Below are 23,647 nucleotides of genomic sequence, written 5' to 3' on the forward strand. Positions count from 1 at the left end.
TTCTGTGATCCTCCTCTTCTCTGTTGTACGCCAAATGCAAAACACGCAAATTGCTGGCAAGTTCAACTTTCCCAACAGCAAACTGTCTAACCGAGGGGGGTGTTTTTTCCTCATGAATGTCATATATTTATCCTGGAGATGTGAACGAATGAAACATATTCAACCTGTGAATGAATTAAATCAGATTTGTGTTATGCAGAAGACCTCAAATCACTTCATGAATAATAGTTGCAACTGTTTTAGCTATGATGATGAAGAGGTTTCTTACCTGGGATACTAATGTAAACGCTTTTCTCCCTGCTGGTCTATTCTCCAGGTCACTGATCGGTCCGTGCGAGCGGTTGCAGAGCATTGTCCTGAGCTGCAGTTTGTTGGCTTCATGGGATGCCCGGTGACCTCTCAGGGAGTCATCCATCTCACTGCGGTAAGTGTTACCATAGACAGTTAAAGAAGTGGACCAACAGATCCCGTTGTTCTGGACGGAGACCAGCGAAGGAAAATAGAAGCACTTTTTCCGGTGATGGCTAGGCGTTACTGCGCAGCCCCCAACTGAGCTTGAAGACATAGTTGTGACGTGGGCAATGTGTCTGAAAGATGTAAGTCTTCTGGTAGCTGTGCAAAAGAAATCTCAATCAATCCCAACAGCAGAGGCTAACAGCGTAGGTGTATGTTAGGAGATAACATAGGTACAGGCTAATTACTGCTAACTAACATGCTAGTTAATGTTAGTAATCAAACCTAAACAGCAAAAGCTGATGTAAGTCGAAACTGTCTGTGAGCTTCTCCTGGCAAAACGGTGATTTGCAAGTTGCTTGCGACACAATCGTTAGCCTATTTTTACTAAAATGTCTGCTACGAAGCCATAACGTGAGCTACAAGGTAATGGAACCTTTCATACACTGTTGTGTTTCTTTAGAAATTAACAACGGACAAATAGAGTCTTGAAATGCTTCAGATGTAAAGTTATTCGCTGTCAAAGTGGCGCCAAAGTAAATGGCAGTCAATGGGATGCTAACTGCAGGTGATGGCTTTGTAGTATTAAAATGGCGCCATGGGAGTTACGCTTAGAGAGGAGAGGCTTACCCCCTTTAGTACTACACACACTCATGTTGTTCCTTGGACCTTCTTGACTATCTTGTGTTTACTTAAAGCAACACCAAAGCACCTTTCCTCTTCGGTGCCCCTACAGGTTGGAAGCAGAATTGTCCATTACTGCTGTCTCAATCGAACTACAGATCTGCTACCTGATATGGCAAACTTGCATAGTGCGGTTATAGCCGATATAGAGATACAAAGCAAATGCAAAAGTGCCGTTTTTTTTTTTTTTGATGAACCACTAAAACAATTTTGGAAACGTTGTTTTAAGGTACCAAAGAGTCGTTGATGTTGCTTTAAGGTAAAATTGAAGATCGTTCCTCCAGCACCGTTGAAAGGTTAATTTCAGTTTCACTTTTTTGAAGTATGTACTTGTACCAGTAAATGTCAACAGAAGTTTTAGCGTGACTAAGGTTTTTTTTTGTCTAATCCTGTTACCGTGGGCCAGCTCTCCACGTTGCTGCCGGCCATGCATTGTCTCCAGGGGGTAAAATTAACTTTTGGAGAGTAAACTCAGGATCTCGCTGTGTTTTATCTCAGACTTAGTTTAGAAGTTATTTCGTGTAAACTTTTAAATCTCATGAAAGCCTAATGAGATGAATCCTAATAATACTCTGCTGTTCTGACTACACCCTGCTGTTTGGATATTACCATGCTAATGAGAAGGGCTCCGTGGTTTTAAGATGTTCCGTGCCCTATAAACATGGACACACATGCACTCACACAGTGATTACTTGGATTGAATTCACCAGGAAATACTGCACCTTGCTTTTTTTCTTTTTTATTTCCTTTATCCAGCATAACATCAATCTAGAATGTGTGTGTGTTCACCTATGTGTGAGTGTGTAGTACAATTCAATGAGTTCGATGTACTTGGGTGTACACACAAGTATGAACATACCCTTGTGGGCTGCGTGTGCCCATTCCTCCTCAAATGCAATTACAGTTGTGTTAATAGGACTGCATTATTAGATTAAACAGCAGATTAATTTGTGCTCTTGGTTTTGGCCCCCTATCATCTCTGCAGCCTCCGCTGACCTTGGCCAGTGTGTTGTTGACAGACAGTAATGAAGCCAGCCAGTCATAACAGCATTAGCATACCTGGAGGTGGACGCATACACATCCGCCCACACGCACAGTCGCACACCTCATTATTATTTATTACAGTATTAACCAAGGTGAAGTTTTAAGAGTTCAGATGTTAATTATTCTGATAATATTCATGTATGTATTTATATTATGTATGTATGTATGTATATATGTGTGTGTGTGTGTGTGTGTGGTGTGTGTGTGTGTGTGTGTGTGTGTGTGTGTTGTTTGTGTGTGTGTTGTGTGTATATATTATATATATATACACTGTATACCCATTATCTTAAGCTGCAGTTTTGTTTCAACAAAATTTTTAATTTTAATTTGAGGTTATGAGATTTAACGAGACAGATACCAGAGATGGATCCAGAACCGTATTTTCATCTTCACCAACTTGACGCAAGAAAAAGAACACACACATGCATACACACATAAATGCTGCAAGTATGACCCCCCCCCCCCCCACACACACACCACACCACACACACATACACACACACACACACACCGTAGAGACCAATTATGCTTTTGTATAACCCCTAACCTCTAATGCAATCCAATCCAATAAATGTGAAGTTATTGTTGACACTGTCATAGAGGTGTTTGTATTGGATGATTTAGCATTGAGGTTAGTAGTGCAGTACAACCCCACTTCTAACTATGACCTCAATCATAAACATGTAATTTAATCTATACATGTAGTGTAAATCTCGGACAATGTTAAGGAAAACTCAACATTCTGAACTTCATGAACATTATTAAATGACAGAGCTGTTTTATTGAATGTCATTCGATTGTACAGGTGTTCTTAATAAATTGGCCACGTAGTGTATTTGTAATAGCTCCTTAAAGAGCTATAGACCACTAACACAATTACAGTACAACAGTGTCAAAGATGTGTGTAAGAAACCTTACATAGTGTGTCTACAAGAGAGCACAGAAACGTGTAAAGTTTCCCTTTCAGTAAATATTATATATTCACATCTTCAACACATCCAAATTCACTTATGGGTGGGGTCAGAACAGAAACTGTTTAGAAAGAAGATTCCCCAACTCTGGGAAGTAATTGCCTATATCTGTGCCACGGGGGTATTGCCACTGCCACACCTCTTTAGGAGACTAGCAGCAGGTCCTGAGTGGGAGATTGGAGAAGTTATTGTGAACACAGATTAGTAAATCAGTCAATATCTGAACCATTTTTCACAAGCCACATAGCTCCCAAACATTCTTGCACTCAAATGGCATTTTTCAGACTTTTCGGCGCCTGTTTTTGTCTCCATAACAAACTCTCGGGGGGGCTGGATGGACCAACTACACAAATAACTTATTTTTGAATCGATAAATATGGCTTTTGGACAAGTAAATATCCAATGTTGGCAAAAGAAAATATGAATACATTATGCTATACTTTTTATCCATCCTCATGACATTCACTTCACCTACAAACAAGGCCACACCCAATTGGGAGACAGCATTTGTTATAACCACACCCACCATTACGTCACATTGTACATCTAAATTACTTAAGTTAACCTAAGTTAGATAAACTACTCGAGTTCAGCTCAAACAAGATTACCAGGTTACACTTTAAAGCAGGGATCTTCAACTGGGGTCCGTGACCCCTAGGGGGTCCGCGGAGGTACTGCATGGGGGTCGCAAAAGTTTTGGTTGATTAGACTTTTCAACCCCCCCCCTGCAATTTTTTCCACTAATTGAAATGTCTTTAAATACACATTAACATGAATTCAACACACTGTAGTAAACAGATAAATGGAGGCAGAAGATGTCTTTCAGTCATCAATGACCACATGGCACTATAGGACCAGTTTGATATAACACAATTTTATACAATATATATAATTAGGGGGTCCCCGCTCCATCTCGCCATCAGTTTGGGGGTCCTTGGCCTGAAATACGTTGAAGACCCCTGCTTTGAAGGATAGAAAATATTAATGTTATGTGTTAATGTAAGTAAATAGGGGGATATGTCGTTTTTGGATTTTCTTGATTCCCTTAAAATCCGTTGAAAAAGTCCTGCATCAGTCGGGCTATCCCTCATTACACCAATCTTTCACTGAGGGAGCAAATGCTTCAGCTGCAAGTACGCTGAAGGGTTGGAAACGGTTAAACTGATTATTTCTGAAGATACTTGATCATGATTTATGAATGGTGACGATTCAGAAATGTTTAAAGGGTAATATTTTGACCACATACATTTTGCCTGTACAGATTTAAAGTCAAATCACATCTCTTTTTTTTTGGTTTTTAGTTTCTGTCATTGCAGCCATCATTTCTACGAGTCCCTCCCCGCCTCTGTCCATTTACTTCCCTCTCTCCTTCCCTTATAATCTCTGACAGTAATTATCTCGTTTAGCAGTTGATTCCTCCTCTCATTCATTCCCACTTGGTCCCATCCAGTGTCGATTGAAAATCATATACTCGCGTTTAGAATCGTTGCATTTCTGATGACTCCGTGGACCTGCATGCGATTTCAGGACTGCAGTGCTCCTCGCTTGTTCGATTATTACACACTCCCTCCCACTTCTTTTCTTCCTCGATTGCGCTCTCTCTCTCTCTCTCTCTATCTACCTCTCTCTGAGATAATCTTCCCAACCTCCTCACTTGTTATTCAGCTATCACCAGAAAAAAACTGGAGAAAATCCATTACTTTTATTAACTTCTCTCATATACACTCATTTCAGATTAATATTTTTTCTTCATACCGACCTCACAAATTAGTGTATGAGGAAATCAATTCAAATTGTATTTTCTTAATCAAGTGAGCTGATGTTGAAATAGGCCGTGGCTGTGGCATTTATGCCCCACTAATGGCTTTTCAGTGTTTCAGTCCTACAGGAGCTTTGTGGTTCCTCTGTGATGTGCAACACAACTCAATATTTGGAGCCCGGCGCCGTTTGATAATCATCATCTTGTTAGCGACTAAAAAGCAAAATCAAAATTTCTGCCGGCTGGCTGAAAGAATAAAGCCCACTGATCGAAAAAAACAATCTTTCTAACACTTTACTAACACTTCCTTACTTGTTGGAAATCAGACATTACACATGGTTGTAAATGTCAAACCAAAAATAGAGATGAGTTTAAGCGCAAACATGTCTCTGATTTGGGCTTTATGTTGCTGTGCCAGGGATACACTGTACATTTTTATTTATGGTGTTTGAATTGAAGCTCAAAGCTAGCTCAAAGTTATCTTGACATTAATAAAAGTTTTATTGATAAGGCTTGTCCCAAAGGTGTGTAATTGATACAAAACGAGTTGGGATGGAGGCTTTGTGTGTGTCCCAGAGCTTTCAGCGATTTGGCGCTCTCTCTCAGCTCATTTGAGAACTTTATATGTTTTCTTGTGGATGAGATTAATCATTCTCCTAATTCAGTATTAGGGGGTTTGTCCTTTTAGTCATGCCTGTGACAAGCCAGATAGGTGGAAGTGGCACTGGCCGTTATTTAAAGGGTGAAAGGTTTCACTCTGCTTGAGTGTGTGTGTGTGTGTGTGTGTGTGTGCGTGTGCGTGTATATGTGTCTTTAAAGAAATGGAATTGTGTGTATTTTAGAAGGGGACAACATACTGTAATGTATTTTCTGTGCTCTCCCTCAGAGTCACTATCCATCTCTTTGAACAGTGTTGTTACCTGTTTACATCTCTTTCTGCTCTTGGTCATTGTCACTCTCTCTGTGTATCTCCTTTTCTCTCTTTTACTCTCGTCTAGGTTTTCTCTCTCTCTTTCTTCCTCTCTCACACCCTCTTCTCTCTCCATCTTCTTGTCAAGCGGTGCTCTTTTCTTCTGCTAGTGATTAAGTCCAAGGTCGGCTCTATCAGAGAGCCAGTGTTTGAGAGCAGCTCTGGGTGCCAGAGAGCCTTCATTCCCCAAGCCTTAGATGTCCCACTGATGGCTTCCCTTTGCTTGTCATGCCTACTCACAATGCCCCTCCTCATACATCAGCCTATCACTGCCCTAAGACGCCTGTGGGCCTCAAAATGTCTTTTTTGTGTATAAAGGTCCCACCCTCGGGAGAGAGAGGGAGAAAGAGAGAGAGAGGAGGAGGAGGCCAAAGACATAACAAATGGAGAGACTGTTGAAGAATGTGTCAGAGATGAAAAGAGGTATATTTGGAGACTGTAATGGCTATGTGTTGTCTCTCTGAAGTGCAGAACTTGGATGTTTCTGGTCTTAATTTTAGGTCTTGTAGATTAATTCAGCCGTGCTGCTCCAGTGCTTTTGTTGTTCTTCCCCAGAAAAAAAGTTAGGACCTTTTGATAAATGCTCTCTAAATTTGACAGAATTGGGCCGTGGGCAATACCTCATTCTCTGTATGTGTTCCTGAGCAAATAAAACAGTCTGGTGTATGACATGGGAGCCATTTAATTCCTTAACCAGAATCATATGGTCTATCCATCCTGGTGGCTCAGTAAAGCAGCATTCACTCTCAACATCTTAAGTTAAAATTTGGCTCACAACCTTTAAAGAAAAGTAAAAAAAACAAATAAAAAAACATAAGGAATGTTATTTATTTGTTCCAAATTGCCATAACCGCGGGTTGGTAAAGAGGTTTAAAGTGGTTACAGACAAAGCGGTTAAGATACAGGTCTTCGCCCACTGTCACCTCCACACCTTCCACTCCACCACTCCCTCCGCATGTAGGATGAGTGGTGTCTGGCTTTGCTGTAGTCTGCTGGCCCCATATCTCCTCCCTCTGACTAGAGCACAGGAAATACATAATCACAGTGCCCTGTCTCAAACTGATAACCCCCAACACAAACCAGAGGTGTGTGTGTGTGTGTGTGTGTGTGTATACACCTTTTCCAATGTACAAATGTGTGTGTGTGTGTGACTGTGTACTTGTACATGTGCATTGTGTCTCAGGGGTGCTGGAGCGGATAAAGGGGAATGGAAGAAGCAAAGGGGATTTGGAGGAAGAAAGGTAATGGGGTTGTGGGGGTCGCGAAATGAGTCAAAATTGTAATAATAATTTTCTCTCACTGCTGTATGAAGGAGATTGGGGGATTTATGAATATAATGAGCAGAGAAGAGCCTAAGGATGATGTGTGCCTCCTGCAAGAGTAATTGAAGAATAATTCATTTGGCTTTAAGACTTTTAACCCAGAGACAGACAGAGATAGAGAGGTTTTTGACCTCTGGAGGGGGGGGGATATCATGTCTCATTATGGGTTCCAACTACTGCCACTGTACTGTGACTGTCATCCAGTGCCGTCAGACTGGGTTGTGCTTGTGTATGTGCGTGCCTATGCGGTCATTCGGCTTAGAGCGCCCGGAGAGAAACCAACGCTCGCTCTATCTCCTCGAGCCTTTCCTCACCACTGAGTTTGTTATCAACACCAACACATGCTGGATTAGCGACTGTAAGGGAGAAAGGGAGAGAGAAAAAGGGGGTAGGAGAGGGAAAATGAGTGATAGACAGTAGATGGGCACAAGACAGATAAAGAGAAGTACACACACACACACACACACACACAACACACACACACACACACACACACACACACACACACACACACACACACACACACACACACACACACACACACACACAGACAGACACAGAGGGATTGACTCACTGGTCCATGACTGATGCGGACAATGTATTTGTGATACCAGACCCATGGCCTTTCCAGTTTCTGCCACAGTCCTTGTTCAAATATTCATATTACTCTGTCTGCACAGGCCTCTATGTATTTATGTGTGTTTATGTTTTCTGTGCATGTGTGTGTGGGGGGGAATTTAGGCTTACCGCCGAGGGATAGTTGTCTCGACACAGCTTTCTCTTGTCTGACTGAATTTTCTGGGATGCGCCGATATGGAAGAGAAAAAAAAAAAAAAAAAAAGTGTGTATGCATGAGTGCGCGCTTGTGTTCACCTAGTGACACTGCTGCCACCCGTCTCCCCTTTTCGCCCCCACCTCATCGCGTCTCACACAGTTTCCAACACATGCGGACAGCTGAGCAAAGTGTGTCAGGGCCACAATGCCACCTCAACAACATCCTGTGACTTTGACTTCTTGCTCAGGACTTTGAATATTACTTCAAAGTGAAGTCTAAACTCTTACCTGCATTGTTTAGAAGATTTAAGCTTGTCTGTACTCATCTTTGCCCATCTGAGAATGGAAAGTTTCCACCGCCGTTATTTCTTGCATGCATGTTTTTTTTGTGTGTGAATCTATATGCATTTCCCACAGTAGAACATATATTTTCATTGACTAAACTCACATACTAAATCTCGAAGTGGTTATAAATTAACTACTGCAGCAATGAAATAGCAGCTCATATTTTCCAAACCCAACATGTTCACTATGTACGAGTGAAACAATGCTCCCTCTGTCCGTGCTTTTTAAATGTCATCTAGCTTCTTGTCAGCCGGGCCACTGAGGTTGATGGACACCAACAGCCATGAACTCCCGCTGCTTTGTGCCAGCGTTCAAACCATGACATCATATCCTCTGCATGGGGTCCACCAGGCCTCAACTTCCTGCTTGGCATCATGATGCTTGACATTGTGCAAATAAATTAAGTAATAGGCAGGTAGTTATGGCTCTGTAGTCTGGCAGAGCATAAACAGGTGCACACACCCACTCACCCACTGTGTGCCAGACTGTGACATACACTAATGTAATTAAGTGTCAAATCAACCTCTCCAAATATTGAACTCCAGCCTGTGCTTGGCTGAAGGAAAAACGTACCTATGAAATAGAAAGTTTTTCTTTCATCTAAAGTGGCGTTTTGTGTTTGAATTCGCGCTCTCATTTTTCCTGTTTGAGAGAGGCTTGCAATTGAAGCAGGTGGGAGCCAAGCTGCATGGAGCTCACCCATCTCCTCTGGTCATGTGGACTGAATTACTAATAAGAGAAATATGGTGCTACACCCACTTCTCAGACAAGTGCTGTTTGCATATCCAGCTCTTGTAAAATCTGAAGTAATGGCTTTTCTCTTATCTTTGCATAAGGAGTTTTACGTTCTATATTTGATTTGATTTGAGTATTAATCTATAAACCAAGATTCAAATCCAATTTGTTATTTTGTGTAGTTGAATAATTAATTTTCTGCTTTACGTTTTGGATTTTTAGGCAGAATTGAACATTTGAATAAGAAATGGATTGTTGATTTTAAAAATTTAACAAATACATTTTAGGACAGGTTGATTTATTTACTAGTGGGTAAGAAATTTGATGTTATGACTTTTATTTTTCATGATTAACTACCTAAATTAGCAGTTTTATTTTACTATTAGTATTTAGAGTAGTTTGTCGTGCATGTTTTAGTTAGTTATGGAAGACGCATTCAGATCATTCACTAAATAAAAGTGGCATCAAAACAATAATACTTTATTACTATTATAAGTCAAAATGCAGCATCCTAAATTTTGCTTGAATAGACAAAGTACAGGAGTATTAGCAACAAAATGTACTTAAAATAGAAGTAGAGAGTATGTTAAAGTTAAAATTAAAATATTAAATCAGTATTATTGGTGAATTCACATGTACTTTGTACAATGTCTTATGTGGAACCAATTATTACTGCTTATGACAAAGCATCATATATCATGAACTGATTAAATATTTTTTTGTCTGTAATATTTCAATCTGAAAAGTAACCAGTAATTAGAGCTGTGAAATAAATTGAGTGGCGTAAAAAGTAAAATATTTCCACGTAGTAAAGTACTTGACTTAATACACACATATATATTTTCCACCACTATTGTGAATGTGCATGTGTGCAAATAATTGTTGGAATATTCATTTAATCAGCCCTAATTCCTGTGCCATTCATGTGTGTGCACGGGGCGGGGATGACACGCTGGCCTCAGAGCAGCTGGATTCGGCAGGTTTCAATGTTTTTATGAACAGCATGAATAATTATCCAGGTGTAGCTGCCAACTCAGAGGAGACGAGACAAACTCTGCCTGGTTACAGAGCTCAGCCGACGAGGAGAAAAATCTGCTGAACTCCCTCGCCAAATCCCCTGCTCTCTATTCTGTTGCTCTTTCTCTCACTCATTTGCTCTCGTCACTTTACACCTCTTTTCCTCTTAGTTCTTAGTTCATGTTTATTGTCCCCATAGGGAAATTAGGTTGCAGATCACATCACATGGTATTCAACATTAACACAGATAAGGCAAGGAGGAAAAACAAAACATATGTACACCACCACTCGTACCATAAACCAGAATAATATGAAGGGGGGGGGGGGGGGGGTAGAGAACCAGACCAGCTGGGAGAAAGAAGAGAATAAAATAGATACACAAAATATATATATCATTGGACGGGACCTTCATTATTAAGGAGTTTAATGGCCTCTTAAGGAGTTTAATGGCCTTCGGTTTGCGTCGCTCTCTTCCTTTCTCTCTATGCTGTGTGACTCACTCGCTTTGTCTTCCTCTCTGTCTCAAGCTTTCGTGCTACCTCCTCCATTTCTTTCCATTTCTTTTTGTTTATCCTCGGATTGCAGAAATTCACAAGCAGAAAATAGTCTCCATTAGAAGTGGAAATGATTAAATAAGATTGGAAGCTTTACAACCTTTTTACCTATGAGTCAAATTCTGTTAATCTGTCAACTAAGAGAAAACAAACACTGCCACTGTGGCCTGTCACATTCTGGAGGGGTGACTAATTACTGAGAGCGGGGTTTTTGTGTGACTTTTCCTTTCAGGGATTATTTTTCTTTCAGGAGATGTCTGCTAAACTGTGGAATTAATTTTCTCTGCAGTCTTTTTTCTACAGATGGATTAACAAAGTTACAGTCTCAGCCGTGACTCTGCCTCGCCCCTTCACGCAGACATCTGCTACATTTTCAAATTGTCTTCCACCTAGCTACATTCTCAGCCAATGAAAACTCACACTGGTTGGCCTGGTTTCTCATTGGTTATCCACATCAATGAAACCGTTACTATTGGTTGTAGTAGAAATTCTACTATAGCAGACATAAGCAGTTTTGAAGATTTGGAGAACAAGTACTACTTTTGATGTTGGGGCTTCTGCAATTTACTCCAGGCTCAATACCCTTAACAAACAACTGAATGCAAATGTGGTGTGTGTGTGTGTGTGTGTGTGTGTGTGTGTGTGTGTGTGTGTGTGTGTGGTGTGTGTGTGTGTGTGGGTGTGTGTGTGTGTGTGTGTGTGTGTGTGTGTGTGTGTGTGTGTTGTGTGTGACAAAGACAGACCTGCACACACAGATCAGCCTAATTCTGCATGAATAATTCATCACTTCGATCCAACAGTGGCCACAGGAGCAAATGACAGTTTGTGTAAGCGTGTGTGTGTGTGTGTGTGTATGCGTGGGGTTTATCTGTGTTTTCGTGCACATGTGTGAGCATCTGCTTGCTCTGTTAATTCACACAGTAAAAGATTTTCCCCCTTCATTAAATACCATGTTAATCATGTCAGTTTAGCTGTCCCTGACAAAACACTGCTGCATTCGTGACCCGTCTTTGTACATACAAGGTGTTTAATGTGTATTTCATTATCTAAGCATGCCTTCAAAGTATAGGTGCGCATACACCACAAACAGACACCATAGATCTGTTTCATGTTTATTTCATGCCTAAGCAAACCTTTTATCACAAGAGGTGTGGAACCAGTTTGAGGAGTGACAAAACAGCCACAGGCCACATACAGTACATCATAACAGAGAGAAAGATAAATGGAGCATCTACACAGAGGTAAAAGTTTTGAAAACCTTTATAAAACATTCAGCGCAGTGCAGCATCACACACTTTACAGTCGGTGGGTGCGTTTCTGTGTTTTGAGTCTCAGTATGTGGGGACAGGGAGGAGTGTTTACATGTGCGCTTACTTCACCCAGCGAGCTTTGGTCCGCATCCATTCCCCCCAGGTGTGTTCATTGTGGTAGTTGTATGTCATGCCTATGGAGCCGACAATAGTACCCAGTGATCTTAACACCAACTGTAAGCTTGTTTTCTCTTTAGCCTTGGCCTTGACATTTACCTCCTGGCCTCCCTTGCGGCTGGCAGGGATATCCTACCTCTGTTATCCTACATCCCTGGTGTGTGAGTGTGAGAGCGTACAGTATGTGTGCGCATGCACCTGTGCCTTAAATCGTTTTGAGTATGTATCAAAGAAAATACACCTGGGCTGTGACTTGAAAAGCCTTTTGGTAAATTCAGCTATCAGGCACGCTTGTTGAACAGTGTGTCAGTGTGGTTTCTAAGAGGAAGTAGAGATTTTCGACTGTAGGATTAATCTAAACCCCTTCTTATAGAGTATTCAGATCGGAAAAGAGGGATCATTGAAAGTCGGAGAGATGAAAGGAAAAGGGAAAGCGAATGCTCATATTGGCTCGTAACCCCTCACACCAGGCATGCAGACACAAAATGATAAACAGTAACAGCAAGCAATTTTGTATCATTTCTCTGCCTTGTTGGGTTTTATTCCGCATGTGTGCTATTTTTCAGTACATGTGGCAGCATACAAGTTTGCTCAGTGTGTAGAGAGATGCTTTCCACATTTCCACCATCCATGTAATTCAGCAGGCTTGTATACCATACAGTACATGCCTTCACCAAATATTTATCTTCCTGTAGCTTCCCTTTTTGCACTGCTCATAATAACAAATCTACTGCTGGTCATGAACAGACAGGGAATTGTGTTTCCTGCATCTCTGTATACCGTTCTTCCTATAATAATAAAAAACTAACATAATGTGTTGACTGGAAATAGGGATGCCTACATGTTGTTTAGTTGCTTTATATGGGTGTTATTAGGTTGTCTGTGCTGCACAGATTGCTATTTGTGTGAATTTGATATGATTGAATGATCTTTATGTTTTTGTGGGCTGTCTCTTGTAGCTGCGGAACCTGAATGTCCTCGACCTGCGGCACATCTCAGAGCTCAACAACGAGACGGTGATGGAGGTGGTGAGGAAATGTCGCAACCTCAGTTCCCTCAACCTCTGCCTCAACTGGAGCATCAACGACAGGTATGTCGAGTCAAGTCTAGTTGTCTTTGTATAGACCACTACCACATGCAGTGATGTGATGATCAGTGGGCATTGCTGGCCCACTATGTAACAATCACTGACCTAGCACAGGCTGTCAAACGTGACAAGAAAAAAACTCGTAAAATAATTATCATTTCGGATGGAAGAACTGTAAGAAATCTTAAGAGAGGCAACTCAATGAGAGACCTCCCTCCTCGGACAGCAAGGTTTGCAATAAGTGGTTAGGAAAAAAACAAATTACAACAGTAACGGTTAGTGTAATGTTTTAGTTTCATAATTCAAGAGCAGTATTATTATAAATCCAATACTAATCATTTTGCTAATACTTAAAAAGAAATACAAAAGATTAGGCTCTTTGGGGTCTTAGCTGGCAAGACATCTTTCATTGATTCGTAATATTTCATGATGTTTCATGGGGAGCTGTTATTGATTATTCATAAGTAATAGTCACTTCTCGGCATCACAGTAATATTCACAAATTTGTCTTTGTTTATTTAGTGAGATCTTGAGATCCTTCTGCATCACTTCTTTAAAGCCACCCCGTGGAGTTTTTGTCCACTTTAATTCAACATATTTAGGCCTCACAGGCGAGTGATTTGAGGGGAAAAGAAAATACAAACATAACTTTTCTTTGTTCGCAAGAAACCTCCACAGGGTGCCTTTTATTCTTGGGAGGGACAATGGTGAGCCAGTTTGACTGTTCTTTTTAATTAATTCAACTAATCTATTAGTCGATTAAGGATCCTAATAGCTCTACACACAAAAGGTACATACAAAACTCACGAAAACACTTAAAGCTGAACCATATTTGAGGTAGTTATGGAAAAGCTTCACAAGTGATCAAACTCTGTTCTTGTTTGACACCTTTGCCTCCTAAATCAAGGCCCCACAGATGTTTTTGTACTGGCATTGACAGAAGGACACATTATATGGGGCACACATTCAAAAACATATACAGTACATAATGTACTAAAACAGATCCACTCCTTATGCAAGCATGCAGACTCTTGCGCTGGGTAGGATAACCATACAGTAATAATTAAAAACACCAGTTGAAAGGACAGCAAGAAGTTATTTTTCATTTGTTTCTGTCTCCCTGGTCATCTTTCTTGCTGCCCCCGCTCCTTTCTTTTCTTTCCCCCTTTCTCTCTCAAATTGGAGTAAAGCATCTCCTCTTTTATTTATTATCTTGTGTTTTATTCATGTATTTCTATTTAATCTATTGATTTACAGCTAAGGCTGTGGCTTCTCTGCCGACTGTACTCCCACTCTGGCTTAGGAGTGTGAAAACAATATTGAATTTACCATGGTGCATAGCAACTGTGTGTGTGTGTGTGTGTGGTGTGTGTGTGGTGTGTGTGTGTGTGTGTGTGTGTGGTGTGTGTGTGTGTGTGTGTGTGTGTGTGTGTGTGTGTGTGTGGTGTGTGTGGTGTGTGTGTGTGTGTGCACGTGCAAATTATTCTTGCATTATTGAGTTAACAGCAGACATATGGTGGGAAGGTTATGGTAATACCTTACCCGCCTCCTTTCAATCAAAAAACATGGAGTTTGGTGAAATCCTCAATTCACATGGGTTTATCACCTTCTTCCTTTATCACACACACACACACACACACACACACCACACACACACACACACACACACACACACACACACACACACACACACACACACACACACGGCTGGAGTGATTCCATAATGATATTTACTGCATTGGTTCAGGGGCTGAAGGTGTGTGTGTGTCTGACTGGATTTGTCTGGATCACCTGTGGGAATATTGGAATTTCCACAGTGTGGCAGGTTGAGCGGGAGGGAGATAAAATGTGTGTGTGTGTGTGTGTGTGTGTGTGTGTGTGTGTGTGTGTGTGTGTGTGTGTGTGTGTGTGTGTGTGTGTGTGTGTAGGTGTGTTGCAGCATGCAGCTGGTATGTTGTTGGCTTAGGTATGAAGCAGAGGCAGTAGGGAAGTGAAAGTCTGAGGTGCGTTCCATTGTGAACTGTGTTGTTTACACCATGGATGTATTGTAGGAATAATCCAGCTCTGTTCCTACTACTGACAAAATGTCAGTGTAGGGAGATGAAGAGAGAGAGAGACAGAACACTTTCTATTATTATTTGAATAGCTGGCTCATATTAATTTGTTTATTACCATTGGTATATTGTTGTTATTGTCACTTTGGTTTATATATGATTATTTATATTGTTGAATTTGTATTTGTATTAATTTTGTGTGCTGCTTTGGCAATATTGTTTGTGTTACATTCATGCCAATAAAGCAAATTGAATTGAATTGAGAGAGAGAGAGGCTGAAAAGGTCTATTTGAGTCAAAGAGATGTCAGGGTCACTGCTACAAGCACACGCATGCACGCACGCACGCACACACGCACACACACACACATACACACACACACACACACACACACACACACTTGTTGTCACAGTGAAGATCTAAATGATAAACCCCACTCACATTAGCTCTCCGAGGGCACAGCTGGGTCACAGTGTGCTGTAAACAGGCAGAGGAAATGACCCCTTATTTCCAGGATCAATTTGTCCCCCTACTAGGTGCAATTGGAGAGATAGAGCTCTATGGGGGGGCAAAACACTTAAGTCATTTTTTCTTTCTTTTTCTCTCTCATCTTTAAGGATAATAAAAAAAACACACTGTGTCCTCTGGCTCCCCTTATCTTCCTCAGTAATGGCCGAAAACGGTAAGAAAGAGAGAAACGATGACCAAATTTGGACTTCCCATCGTTCCAGTCCGACAGGCAGATTGGGACTGTCGGACGCCGATTTTTTTTTTGTTCAGCGTCATTTCTTGGGGAGATAGGATGAGAGGTGCTGCAGGTGGCCAGTGTTGGCCCTGTTATTTCTCTGTATCCTCTTCCGGCGATGATGGGAGACCATTGTGGGATTGTGTTGATCAAGGTGAAACGGCCTTTATAGAACCGAGTTGAGAACACACTGTCAAAGTTAAATGGTTTTCTTTCATTTTTTTGGTGCTTGGAGTCAGTTTCTTTTCATCTCACAGAAACTCCGGGGAGCTTTTGGGTTCCACATGGTATACATGTGACCTTTGTGTGTCTTTTTTTTGTTGTGTCTTAGTGTAAAGATTATTTTACACCCAGAGACCTGTTTTTCCTACTGGAGATACAATTTTTATAGTATCCTCTTTTTTTTATATAATAAGTTAAAAAAAATCACAGTGCACTTCTTCTGCCAGAAAGAAAAGAAGATTAAACATGGATTTTATCTGAGTTTCATGCTTCTGTTTGTTCAAGTGTGAGTGTGTTGCGGTGAAGCCTCCTCAGTGGTTTTGGTCAAAGCAAAGAGTCAGCGTCTGTTCTGCTAACATTAGCCCTGCTGCTGGACACAGTGTTGACGTGCAGATTTACGTGTGTCCCTCCTCTTTCTATGCATGTGTGTGTTTGTGCTCAAGTTCTGGTCAGTTGGCCTGTAGTCCCCACTGAAAGTCGATGCATGGAGTAAGTGAGTCATTTCTTTTATGAGATCTGTGTTGTTGGAAGTTGGGCTTTTCCCAAAAAAGAGAGCACTGGTTTTTCCCAAAAGCCAGTGCTCTCTTTTTCTCTCTTTCTTCATTTCTGACTTTCCGACAGCTTCATTTAAACAGGGGAATCAATATGCATCCCTTTTTCCTTCTTTGCTTCTTCACGCCAACATTCTCGGCATATCTCCATCACTTACGAGCATCACAAATCACAGCCCAAATTGGCTGTTCTACATTTTTGTCCCCTCTCACACAGAAATCTCAGACTAGATGAGGCATGACCGGGGGCCCCTCTGTGACTTTCAGGAGCTTATAAAGCAGGGAATAATTGGAGAAGCATTCTCTCAGAAACACACCTTCTCTAAAATTGTAAGGCGTGTGGAGTTGGAGGCGTTTGCAATGGAAACTCATTCCAAATAGCCTCTGTTGTAGCCAGCTGGCAGATCCCACAGTGCTTGGAGAAGTGTTAAACCTAAAAAAAATCAAATGAGTACACGATACATCAGTATGATCAACGACATGTCAAATGACAGTTGGTTGCTCTACTTTTATTGGCCACAGTGAAGGTGACCAGTGCCTGTATTTTTATTTATTTTTTGTGGTCAAATTTTATTACACAATTAACAAACAATACACTGGGAGATAGAAACGCGTCCCAGGACCAAAAAAAAAACACAGAGTAAAGACGGGGAGGGGGGAAACCCAAGAAAACCAAACCAGCAGGAACGGAGCTCGCACCTCACCAACAAGAGACACAGAAACAGACACACACGAACACACACAAACGCACAAACAAACAAAAGACATTGACAGAGAGATGGAGACGGGACCAAACACATTCACAGACAGAAGCAAGGAGGCCAAAGCACAAATCTGCAGCATGGACTTCAAGGACTCAGCAATGCTGAGCCAAGAGTCCAAAGTCTTTTGTGGCGCTCCATTTATGCAAGCCGTGGAGAGCTCCATGTATACAACATCCAAAAAGGAAAGGGTCCATGTACAAGTCATGAGGTGGTTTCCAATGTGCTGCAATAATTTTCTTAGCAGCTGTAAGTCCAGCCAATTTAGCACATTTTTGAGTTTTAGAGAGCCGAAGGGCTGACAAATCATTCAGAAGTAAAACAGTGACAGTAACAGGTATAGTAGCATTAATCAAGGCAGATATTTTGGATGCAGTATTGATCCAGACCTGACCAACAGGAGATCAGTACCAGATCTTTTGAAGATATGTACAGTACCTTGAGCTTTTAGTGCACGAAGACCAGTGCCTGTATTTGTCAAAGTTCTAGAGACTACACTAAACAATACTTCAAGAAGCCAACTTGTGAGCAAAAAACTTAAAATCTGTAAAATTTCCCGTAGCAGTTAACACATGAAATTAAGCTGTAGTGGTAATTAAATAGGCATGTAGTTATAGTAAATTGGCTAAACTATAAAGAGACAAGTCCCGAGCAAAGTAAAAGTTTGAGGAATGATGTTTTTAACTCTGGCGAGACAAGATAGCAGGTAAGTTGCTAGTTTACTGCTATATATATATATATATATATATATATATATATATAATATATATATATATATATATATATATATATAATGTGTGTGTGTGTGTGTATTAGCTGTTACACAAAAATCGCTCTGATAAGTAAAGCATTTAGGTGCTATGAAATATAATAAGTCGTTCTTAACAGGAAAAAAGGTGAAGAATCGTCACCATTTATCTGTTGGTGACAGTTTGATAAATAATGGCCTTGGAAAACAGCCTGTGATCTTATTTTCTTTCTCTGCTCTGAACCTACTCGTACTTATGACATAAGGCACGACAGTCAGCTGAGTATTGCTACTTGAAAAAAGTGAAAGGACAAACTTGTAATTTCTGCTGAGTACAAATTATCCAACTGACCTCTCTAGTTGCTCAGATCAGCCATTAAGGTTTGTCTCTGTGGGGAAAAAGCCGTAGACTGTGGGAAAGTGAGAAAATCTGCCAGATAAGAGGTCATTTGGGTCTACATCTATTGTATAACCTCACTGCACATAGATTCCCCCCCCCCCCCCTTTTTTTCTTTTGGTTTAGTTGGATGTTTTCTAAATGCCATGTAAAATGTCAGAGGAGCCCGGACAAGCGATCGTCAGACATTTGTCCTCTTCTTGTTTCTCCGCCACCTGTCTGTCTAGATCTGAGGAGCGGTGCTGAGGGGCCTTCCCCTGTCTTTGTCCCTTCTCTTTCTCTGCTTTTGGTTTTTTTTACATGTACAGCACAAGGATCTATAATTCGAGGTACTGCTCATGACCAGACCCTGCACTGCACTCGCATGATTTTTAAATTAAAAACCCAGGCCTTTATTTTTTTATTTACTCAGGCCCGCATTGTTGGAGCAGATTGGCTGTCAGCTGAGATTACTGTCCTCTTTAGCAGATTGAATACAAGGAGACCCAGTGTTGCCCTAATGTCAGACATGATGGTAAGAAAAGGGTGAAGGAAAAACCAACGAGCTGTAATGGAGGCAGAGTGATTAGGCACGGCAGATGCACACGTATGCATGTAGCAGTTTTCCCCTCATTTCTCTCTCAGCTATGTCTTTCTTCTCAGGCGCGTATTCTCTTTGGCTCTGTCTCTTTTTCACACTTCATCTCTCCTACAGTTGTCTTACTGTGTTTCTTTCTCTGTCTCTCTCTTACTTTCTTTCTTCCTCTCTCTCTGTCACGCTCACAAACAGTGAGGTGATTAATTCTGGCAGGTTGGGTGTGAAAGTGTGCTATGATAAACATGCTGCCGTGGTTATTAATTTTGAGTAATGGCAGCGTCAAACTCCAGTGCCTGGATAAGTATCGGAGATGGAGGAACGTTTGTGGCGCGGTGCAGAGACACAATGAAGGCAAGCAGCTGGAGCTTATAGGCTACAGCAGCGTGGGAGCTGCTGTTATATCCGGGCACAGATCCAAGGCCAGCAGCATCCTGCATCTCCCTGTGTAAGTTAAATCCTACACTAACCAAAAAATTTGCTACAAAAAATAGCTAAAATATGTAGTTAATGAGCCAATTTATTTGCTGTTGTACAGTTCAGAGGGACTTGAGTCTCTGTGCTTGCCACTACGCCACCCTGCTGCTCCATGGTCTTAACTTTGATCGGATTGCTCTCATTTCTGGAAATCACAAGATCACAATTTGTAAAAAAAAAAAAAAAAAAAGCTGTCAGTAGCAGCTAAACAGTTGCTGAATTTAAAGGGGCATTAGGTAATCTTTGACTCTGATCACCCTCTTTTGTTGACTAATGGCTTGACGCACCAACAGGTCTTTGGTGCAGGTCATGGTGGCTGATTTCTACATTAGAGACTAGTAAGGTATCTAAAAAGAGCAGGAATGAACAGATGTCTGGTGAGAAGGTCAAATACCAGTCTTTTTTTCCTTTCAGGAAGGTTTTTTTAATGCTTCCTTTAGACGCAAAAAATGGGTCGCTATTATCTCACAAAATGAGTCATGAGCGTGCCACTGAAATTTAGCTAAAATCCATGTAACCAAATTGTTTACCCTTGACAGCAAAATTATTGGTCTCATGTTCAAAAACGTTTTTCCTGTAATTTCATTTTTTCAGCGTTTAGGTTTACCCTCTGCTCTGTCAGGCTCAAAAAATGATTTTTTTTTACTTTAGCCTATTACTAGACCAGGAGATCAGGGAAAAAAAAAACAATAGAGAACATGATTTCAAACCATGGCGTTTGGTTTTGTTCAGTGATGCAAAATGTGTGTACAGTAGATGTTCATCTGCGCTCGCCTGCCAATCGGAAGGTTGTTGGATCGATCCCTGGCCCTGCAGTTGTCGAAGTGTCCTTGAACAAGACGCTGAACCCTGAGTTGGCCCCAATGCTCTGCCATCAGAGTGCAAATGTGTGTGAGTGTGTATCTGATGAGCAGGTGGCACCTTGTACGGCACCCTCGGCCACAGTGTATGAATGTGTGTGAATGGTGAATGGTTCCTGTACTATGTAAAAGCGCTTTGAGTACTTGTTAAGACTAGATAAATACAGTCCATTTACATTTAGAGTGATCGTCTCCCGTTTGATTTTCCCTCTGATCTTATTGTATGCCTTTGTTTTTTAGAGTTGATCTCATTTTTCAGCTTTTATCCATTTCCCTAGTTCTTGTGGATAGTTCCACTCCTGAAGGTTACATTGCTGAGCAGAGATCTGTGAGTAAGGTCATTTCTTTCATCAGAAAAAAAGATTCTATCTTTGTTTTTTGACTTTCCTTTGTTTTTTCCGGAAAGAAAAGGGAATTCTTTCCCCTATTTTCTGACTTTTCCTACAATAACTTTCTGCCTTGCTCCAGCTAAATTATTATTTATTTTTTTATTGAAGATTTAATACAGTCTCAGTCAGTCAGTTAGCCTGCACATTTACAGTGTCACTCTACCACCCAAACACATCAGTGCATGTCTTTCTGTGCATACCTTTGCGCATATGCATGGTGACCATGGTCTGTGGCCAAACCTTAGTGGGTATCTCTGCATGCATATTTGTTGACCCTTGCCTTTGAATGGGTGCTTAAGCGCAAATGGGGCCTTCAGGCTCTGTTTGCAACTCTCACTCAGGAAGCCTCGCTGGTTCTCCTCCCCAGACAGACGCCTGTACTGCAGGCTGTGGGTATTCACCCTGCAGCGGGATGTATGGGTCCTGTGTAAAAGGGATTTGAGCCATTTAGAATCAGCATGTCAACTGAGCAAGTAAGTAATGTAATCGCATAGAAATGTTCTCGTGAAGTGTTCTGTTGGCCAGGAACCAAAGCATTGGACTGAGGATGGTGAAACTTCCACTGTGGGAATGCATAGCCATCAGTGCTCCAGGTTCCCTCACTGAAGGGAGCAAACGTCTTTCACCTAACCCGCCAAGCCTTCAAATTACATTCAAAACGGTTAATTCTTTCCTTTCATGGGATGGCATACCTCTTCTCAATGTCAGTTTTACAACCAACATTAATTGTCCTCCCAGAAAGCGCTCTGTGAATTGGGCACGGAATGGTGCAAATGAAAGCCAGTGGTGTTGGATTGAGTCTGACAAAGCTATGCAGAAGTGGAAAGTTCATATGAGTACTTTTCTTTTTGAGTAAGTAGAGTTGGTTTTGTGCTTGTGGACACTTTTGTGGTCAGAATTTCTGTGCACCGGTTGAGGTTGTTGTTTGTGAATATGTTTGGGCTTACAGGTGGTACACAGCGGGGGACCGTAGCTTATTATGGTTTTCCATACTGTGGGGGTCAGAAAGTTGCCAGTATAATCTAAATGGTAAAGAGACCACGGGGCACGGCTGCCCGTGTTTCACCATTCTGGAGCCCTGGCATTTGGCCTGTGTTTGAGGACCAAAGCTGTAATTTTCTCTTCCTCTGCTCTCTGTGTGTTTTGGAATACTGGGTCAGATGAATAAAACAAAAGCTACATTCAAAATTATTCTTTTTTATGCTTATCCTTTTATGCCTTATTTATTTATCATCAAATGAGCACATGTCCTCATGTCCTTGTTCCATCCCTTAAGCACATTCTGTAACATTGTTCTGTTCTTTTTATTGTATTGCTGTGCCGCTTAATTAATAGCGTCCCTACCCTTCCTCCCTTCCTTCCTTCCTTCCCTCTCTCACTTCCCTTCTTCTTATTGTTGTCCTCTGTATATCTCCCTCCATCTCTCCCTCTGCCTCTCTCTCTTCCCTTCTTTCCTCCTTCCAACGTTCCCCCATTCTCTCTGCGTTGCACCTATTTGTGTGATCGCCTTCTTCTTACCCACAGCACATCCGCCGCCCCACAAATGAGAGCAGGGAGAGGGGTAGAGAGCAAAGGGGAGCTCATGATGCAGGGCCCAAGGAATAGGGTTTAATGAAGCCAGCCTAAATGAATTTACTGCTTTCCATTGAGCCGCTCTGTCCCATGTGGCGGACTAGCACCTCAGCCATTGTGTCGGAGGCCCCCTCTCTGTTCTGCTACCTGTTTGTCTGACAGCTCTGTAATTAGCCGCCACTATTGAGGAGAGTAATTGCATATTAGAGCCATGTTCTGTTAGGGGATACTCAATAGTGTACATTTTTATGCAAATGTTCAGAATCAAGCCTAGATTAAGAACATTGCCCAGGGTTTTGAGTGTGGGAGTAATAAAGGAAGGCCATTTTCTACCAAAAAAAGAAAGAAAAGAAAGTGTGGGCATGCTAAATGGATGGAGGGGACCGTGTGTCTGCTTGAATTTGTTTGGTGCTATATTTGTGTGTGTATTAGTCTCCAGGGATAAACATTTTTTGCTGCGTGGCTGATTCACTATTTTGAAATTGGTATTTTAAACAGTGCTCTGTGATGGGATTTGAATAACAAAGTGAATTAGAGTTGTTAACCGCTATTGTTGCTCACCTGGTTTGTATTAGAAGCTCCTGGGGACAAATACTGTGCTGATTGTTATTCCTTGTCTTTGCTTTGGTATGCATGTGCATGTCTGTGGGTTTAGCCTTTGGAAAGCCTGCACGTTTCAGCTGCTTGCTTGCAACTTATCTGGTTAAAAACAGAACTGTCGACTGAGGAAACTGGATTGTGTTGCACCAACTATTTATAAATTCATTACTAAGTCCTTAGCATCTTCTTGCTAGCTAGAAACGAGTGGTGTACTAAATCTGGTTGCACTATTTAAACTTAGGACAAGTCTTTGCGTCCATTTGTAGCTACAAATAAGTTTGAACTTATGAGAGCTGGTGCTACCGTTTGCTGGACCATAATGCGATCTGGTGAATACATGTCAGATATTATTAGATATTATGCATCTATGTAGAATGTATTCAAGTGTGTGTGTGTGTGGTTAAGACCCGGCTCAGGACCTCACCAGCCAAGGACACCAATGCAGCCACACACCCACACAAACTCATCTCCCCTTTTTCTCAGTCAAGGCTGTAACCTGCCCAAGCCATGACATATGGCCTGTCTGTTCTGATCAGGCCGTCAAAATTGGAACCTC

The 23,647-nt window shown here is 41.4% G+C and overlaps 1 protein-coding gene across 3 annotated transcripts in view; it reads left to right on the plus strand.

Annotated features, from left to right (window-relative positions):
- Positions 1-23,647, plus strand: part of fbxl17 (F-box and leucine-rich repeat protein 17) — a 235,529-nt gene that overhangs the window by 80,588 nt on the left and 131,294 nt on the right. For all 3 annotated transcript variants that reach the window (XR_004332166.1, XM_032516861.1, XM_032516860.1), the window contains exons 7-8: positions 317-424; positions 13,015-13,145. Coding sequence is in view for 2 of the 3 variants with exons in the window: in XM_032516861.1 (XP_032372752.1) it covers positions 317-424; positions 13,015-13,145 (239 nt within the window). In the remaining variant the exon portion in view is untranslated. The remainder of the gene's footprint in view (positions 1-316; positions 425-13,014; positions 13,146-23,647) is intronic.

This window comes from Etheostoma spectabile, chromosome 5, assembly GCF_008692095.1.
Source record: "Etheostoma spectabile isolate EspeVRDwgs_2016 chromosome 5, UIUC_Espe_1.0, whole genome shotgun sequence".
NCBI lineage: Eukaryota > Metazoa > Chordata > Actinopteri > Perciformes > Percidae > Etheostoma > Etheostoma spectabile.